This window comes from Nerophis ophidion, linkage group LG21 (assembly GCF_033978795.1).
Source record: "Nerophis ophidion isolate RoL-2023_Sa linkage group LG21, RoL_Noph_v1.0, whole genome shotgun sequence".
In the NCBI taxonomy this organism is placed as follows: Eukaryota; Metazoa; Chordata; class Actinopteri; order Syngnathiformes; family Syngnathidae; genus Nerophis; species Nerophis ophidion.
In genome coordinates this window covers 28108924-28115593 of record NC_084631.1, presented here as the reverse complement: position 1 = coordinate 28115593, position 6670 = coordinate 28108924, and the positions used below count along the sequence as shown (strand labels likewise).

Below are 6670 nucleotides of genomic sequence, written 5' to 3'. Positions count from 1 at the left end.
GTTGTTTGTTTTCCTCTAGCAGTTTCACGCTTTCCTTTCTATGCTATTGCCTGACCTGCTTTATGTTAGCAATCGAGACTATTGAAGTTGTGCGTACGCTATCCTTCTTTGTGGAGACATTCTTGATTGTCATGTCATGTACGGATGTACTTTGTGGACGCCATCTCTGCTCCACACCCTGTAAGTCCTTGCTGTCATCCAGCATTCTGTTTTTGTTAACCTTGTCGCAAGTTCAGTTTTGCTTTCGTTTTGCATTGCCATCCCTTTTGTTTATTTTTGGTTTAATCATTGCATACCATTTTACCTGCACACCGTCTCCCGCTGTGCTCTGCATATTGGGATCACGACAAACCATCCTCGACACGTTCCGACGTCTACAAAGCAATGAACTACCTGCTGCCACCTACTGACGTGGAGTATGACATGGTTAACATGTCGAGCTCTACACAGCACAGATACTCGACACCGGCACATTATAATTATTGATTTGCAAAAAAAATATTTTTTGGGACCAGATAGGTGAAGGTACAAAATTTCCCGTGGCACAGTGGTTGAAAAACACTGCAATAAGGCACATAATCACCATTGCAGTCCTTTCATCCAACATTATAGGAAGGCTACTGAGGCTGAGCCAATCAGTGGCCCCCATACTAAGCATGCTCCGATTGCTTGGGTCCAGTGCAGTGTTTCTTCACATTGTTGGGTTTTGAGCACCCCCTAGAGGCCCGCCAAAAGGACATATCTCAGCAGTACTCACTTGTAGTACACCTTTTCACTACTTGTGGCAGTAATGACAATATCAAACTAAAGTCAGAGAAGTTTCTTTAGCGCTAAAATGATGACTAAAGCGGTGACGCAGTATTTTCCTTTAGTTTTATTGACAGTTTAGTTAAACATCTATTGTTTTTTATTATTATTTTATTTTATGTTTTAAAATGCCAAATAATGGCGCTGATCATAGGTTGTTTCCTGCTTAATAAATATCTGACTTATTCAGCAGCGGCAGCCAAAAGATGCGATTCCACTCCCAGAGACCTGAGTCCCACGCTGTGTGCAATGCACCATCCCGTTGTTCACATACAAATGGCAATAAGAGCCAGTTTGAATTAGTTTCTAATGAAAGGAAGTTTGATCCCGCAGGAAAAAGAATCACGGCAGAGTCACTGCGGCCTCACGTGGACCCAAAAAGGACTTTATGTTACCTCTGTGGACCTCCGCCCATGATCGAGGCCATCTCCAGAACCCTGAGGGACCTGGGCCTGGCACAAGACAGGATCGTGTTTGAGAAGTGGTGGTAGTGACATCATCAGCATCTTGCCCACTCGGGACCAGGATGATGCCGTGTTTGTGGTGCAGGTGACAAGGTGAACAATACATTGGATATTTATTAGACTTGGACTTAGACAAACTTTAACGATCCACCAGGGAAATTGGACAGAAAACGAGCCTTTACTGGGCTCCCGGGTGCCAAATCCTCCGCTGATTCTTACAAAAGTGTTTTTCTTGTCGTGCTTAAAACCAGCTGCTACACAGAAGACTGTCATGGAGCCTCCAGGCGGCCTCTGATTGGTCCACATTCCTCTCAGCAGGGGGCCACCCATTGGTTTCCAGCGAGGAAATAAATGAGATTGAAGAAACGCTTAATTTATCGCCATTTTTATGGAAATACAACACATCCACAGTACTCAGAAATAAATAGCAATGTTGTAACATCAATGACAGGAAACGCTGCTTACAAATACTCTGTTTCCGTAGCAACGGCTGCCTAAATAAACATTCCACATCAATCATTCTCACGATTCATGTAAGAGAGTATGTTTCTCTGGAAATGAACAAAGGGCTGTTTCTCTTCTAGCACGGCACTTTCTCAGAAGAAGGTCTCCAAATTGTACAAGTGAACACAAATTGTGTGAGCAGGCCTGTGAGAAAGTAGTAAAACAAGTCCAAATAATACTTTGATTGTGCAGCAACAACACCCAAGCAGTAATGGGACTCATCATTAGGTACACCTGCACTTCCCCTCTTTCATGTTGCTAATGATGCAACTCTTTCTCTTCCAAAGCTTGACAAATCATAGTGCAGACAGCAGGAAGGGGACTCATATGGTTTACCTGACTCATGAAACGTGTCAAATTCTGCGATACACTATCCACTTTAGCCACCAGATGGCAGTAGTGTTGGATTTCTTACAATGTGTTTTGTGGCCATTCCAACTTTGACCACGGCGTCAGAGCTTCCCATCATTTTCAGCAGACAGCATTGCGAAATGACTCTGCCCCTCTTCCTCTCACGCAAGATCCACCCACCCTACAGTATATACTTTTATTATTTAGTATGTTTGATCAAATGAAATGAATCAATGTGCGGTATGGAGAAATCTAACCCTATGCTGTCTTTAAGTGTAAGTTATTGCAGACACCGAGTAATAATTCATGAAACGAAGCACATGGCTCTGTAAGTTGAAATAAAATACCTTTATTGTCGTTGCCTTCAAAATAAGAGCACCGCTCCAGTAAAATGCCAATAAGCCACACACAACAACAATCAGCAGATATAAATAGTAGCAGTGTTAAGAAAAGATGAATAAGCACAAATAAAAGTGCAGTGCCTTGATGAACGTGATGTGTGTGACTGCTCAGGAAAATATCTTTCTAAATGTGCTCTCCTTTTTTTTTTTTCTTTTTTTGAGACACCTTTAACACTTCCCTGACGTCAAAAGTTCAAACAGTGTGGGGACAGTCTTTTGATATGTTTGTGGATTCATATCATGATGCGGACACGTTTGTTGCTGGATACTTTCGAATTCACTTCTGCTTTGGGGAGTTAGAGTTCAATTTAGGACCTTATTAATGTCTCACTTGTGTGCTTAGCTGTTGTGTAGCTGCTATCCCCTAATAGCCTAGCATGTTTACATTTTCTAAAATTGAAGTAATGGTGTTCCTTTTGCAGGACATTTAGATGTTAAGTAGATTTGCACAAGCAATCTCCCAGCAGGACTGCTTGTATCGCACATGGCATAACACACAAGGAAACACCCTGCATGCCTGCTTGTATCGCGCACATGATATCACACATAAGTAAACATCCTGCAGGACTGCTTGTATCAAACATGATATCACAAACAAGTAAACACCCTGCAGGACTGCTTGTATCGCACATGTTATCACACCCAAGTAAACAGGCTGCAGGACTGCTTGTATCGCACATATCACACATAAACAAACACCCTGCAGGACTGCTTGTATTGCACACGATATCACACACAAGTAAACACCCTGCAGTTGCTTGTATCGCACATGCTATCACTCTTATGTAAACAACCTGCAGGACTGCTTGTATTGCACATGTTATCACACACAAACAGGCTGCAGGACTGCTTGTATCGTACATTATATCACATAAGTAAACACCCTGCAGGACTGCTTGTATTGCACATGATATCACACACAAGTAAACACTCTGCAGGACTGCTTTGTATCAGACATAATATCACACACAAGTAAACATGCCGCAGGACTTCTTGTATCGCATATGATATCACACAAGTAAACAGGCTGCACGACTACTTGTATTGCACATGATATCACATACAAGTAAACACCCTGCAGGAGTGCTTGTATCAGACATGATATCAGACACACGTAAACGTGCTGTGGGACTGCTTGTATCGTACACAATAGGACACACAAGTAAACACCCTGGAGGACTGCTTGTATCGCACATGATATCACATACAAGTAAACACCCTGAAAGAGTGGTTGAATTGCAGATGATATCACACACAAGTAAACACCCTGCAGGACTGCTTGTATCAGGCATGATATCAGATGCAAACAGACACAAGTAAACATGCTGTAGGACTGCTTGTATCGCACATCAATCAATCAATCAATCAATGTTTACTTATATAGCCCTAAATCACTAGTGTCTCAAAGGGCTGCACAAACCACCACGACATCCTCGGTAGGAAAACTCACACCCAGTGGGACATTGGTGACAATGATGACTATGAGAACCTTAGAGAGGAGGAAAGCAATGGATGTCGAGCGGATCTAACATGATACTGTGAAAGTTCAATCCACAATGGATACAACACAGTCGCGAGAGTCCAGTCCAAAGAGGATCCAAGACACAGCAGCGAGAGTCCCGTTCACAGCGGAGCCAGCAGGAAACCATCCCAAGCGTAGGCGGACCAGCAGCAAGTAAACCCCCTGCAGGACTGCTTGTATCACACATTTTATCATCCACGAGATAGGCTCCAGCACCCCCCGCGACCCCATAAGGGACAAGCGGTAGGAAATGCTTGGATGGATGGAAGTAAATAACCTGCAGGACTGCTTTATCGCACATGATATCACACACAAGGAAACAGGCTGTAGGACTGCTTGTACTGTATAGCACATGTTATCACACAGAAGTAAACAGCCTGCAGGAATGTTTGTATTGCACATGATATCACACACAAGTAAACACTGCATGACTGCTTGTATCGCACATGTTATCACACACAAGTAAACACACTGCAGCACTGCCTGTATCGCACATGATATCACACACAAGTAAAAGACTGTAGGACTGCTTGTATCGCACATGTTATCACACACAAGTAAACAGGCTGCTGGACTGCTTTTATCGCACATGATATCACATACAGGTAAACACCTGATTTTTTGCTGATATCGGAGAAATTGGCACACCGCTCTTGTTTTGTTTTTTTTGCTCACAGAAATCTTTAGGGCACAAGTAAACAGGCTGCAGGACTGCTTGTATCGCACATGATATCACATACAGGTAAACACCTGATTTTTTGCTGATATCGAACAAATTGGCACACCGCTCGTGTTTTGTTTTTTTTGCTCACAGAAATCTTTAGACTTCAGTCCTTCAGTCGTGTCATAAGTGTAACACAAGGTCTCCACTAGGTGGGGCAAATACAGATGTCCTGTGGGATACATGGTGGTCACAATGCTCCAGTTGCGGAGCACTCATGTTCCATTAGTTCAAGTCCCCTGTCGTTGGCAAAGAGCAGAAAACCACAGCTTTTGCTGGAGGAAACTTCCACTATTGCCACCGTTCTTGCCAGTCAATAACTGTAATTACAGAGGAAAGGGGAGTGTTATTGCAGCTGGAACTAATCAAAGTGTCGTGGGTGTGAGTCATTTTCCTAGCAAATTGTGAATGTGCGTGTGGGATGGAGAGGGCTAGCGGAACAGGAAGATTCTAAAAAGCAAATGTGTAGTTGTTGTCATCCAGCTGCTTTATTTACATTTGATCTAAATATGATCACAGTTTGCATTCTAATGTTGGTTAAAACACCAAAGAAACTTTCTCATGCACTCCAAATTATGTCACCAATTCTCGTCTGCTTCTAATTGCTTCTCAGCTGGCTTGTAGTACACTTTTCCACCACTTGTGGCAGCAATGACAAGACTGCCATATAAGACGATGACTCAAGTGGTGAAGCTGGGTGTTCATTTTATTGACAGTTTAGTTGAGAAATTATCCATCCATCCATCCATCCTTTTTTCAACCGCTTATTCCCTTAAATTAATTAGTTATATTATGATATTATTGTATGTTGTTTGTCAAGTTATTGAAGTCCCGTCTTTGATGACTATTTTTCTAATCAGCCTAATCTTTTCATCTTTTTGATGAATGTGATTTCATAACATTTGACAAGGCTGCATGTCAGTTAGAATGATTGAATATGATGTGAGACGACTAATTGAGTGTTAATATTTGGGTGGGGCCCCGGGCCCCACTGTAGTGGAAAAGTTGTGGGAGGCCCTGATCTCGTGAAAACCTTGTTATCTTTCAAAATGCTGTACTGGAGCTGGTGGGATGGTTAGTTTTATGCTAATGAGGTTATGAATATTCATGGTGCAGGTGTGCCTAATGAAGAGGCCAGTACTCGGGTAAAAAAGGAGCAATACGTCAACAGACGCCAGAAAAGAGCTGATGTCGGACGCGCTCCTCCATCTTTTCGTCCGCTTTTACTCCTCCCCCTCCGTGACACACGTCCGTCCATGTCACCGCCTTCTTGGCCGCTAGGTCGCCGTCAACGTCCGTCTCCTCTTCCCGCCCCCCGAGGGACGGCAGGCTGCCCGACAGGAAGGGGCGGTCCCTGTCGGCGTGCCCATCCCCTTCCTCGCCGCTCCAAGTCCGCAGCCCGTCCGCCCGCCGCAGCGTGTCCATCTGCGTGTCGAGGACCAGGGAGCGATCCTCACCCTCCTCCAGCATCTCGCCGCTCGCGTGCTTCTTAGTCCTGTGGCGACCTCGCCGGGTCAGCAACTGGAACCAGAACCAGAACCAGTTTCAGCTCGTCTTCTTGCCCGCTGACCAAAGGCAACAAATACTGTCAAATACTCCAGTACATGAAAGTACACCAATACTATCAAATATTACAGTATATGAATGTACACAAATACGATCAAATATTACACTACATTCATGTACAGTAATACTATCAAATATTACGGTACAGCAAAGTACACAAATACTAACAATTACATGAATGTGCACAAATATCAGTTACTACAGTACATGAATGTAAGCAAATACTATCAAATATTACAGTACATGAGTGTATATTAATACTATCAAATATTACAGTACGTTAATGTATACTAATACTATCAAATAGTACAGTATATGAATGTGCACAAATAAT

General features: G+C 43.2%; 2 protein-coding genes across 4 annotated transcripts in view; one reads left to right on the top strand and one right to left on the bottom strand.

Moving 5' to 3' along the window:
• oxnad1 (oxidoreductase NAD-binding domain containing 1) overlaps positions 1-1792 on the top strand; it is an 83047-nt gene extending 81255 nt beyond the window's left edge. The window contains exons 9-10 of one of the 2 annotated variants that reach the window (XR_009803520.1): positions 1141-1364; positions 1523-1792. Coding sequence is in view for 1 of the 2 variants with exons in the window: in XM_061882424.1 (XP_061738408.1) it covers positions 1141-1298 (158 nt within the window). In the remaining variant the exon portion in view is untranslated. Of the gene's footprint in view, positions 1-1140 lie in introns of both variants that reach the window. The other variant, XM_061882424.1, reaches the window with a different exon arrangement.
• Positions 1793-4205: 2413 nt separating this feature from the next.
• rftn1a (raftlin, lipid raft linker 1a) overlaps positions 4206-6670 on the bottom strand; it is a 93602-nt gene continuing 91137 nt past the window's right edge. Inside the window, exon 10 of one of the 2 annotated variants that reach the window (XM_061882422.1) lies at positions 4206-6291. In XM_061882422.1, coding sequence (XP_061738406.1) covers positions 5935-6291 — 357 coding nt within the window. In that variant the 3' untranslated portion in view covers positions 4206-5934. Of the gene's footprint in view, positions 6336-6670 lie in introns of both variants that reach the window. The other variant, XM_061882423.1, reaches the window with a different exon arrangement.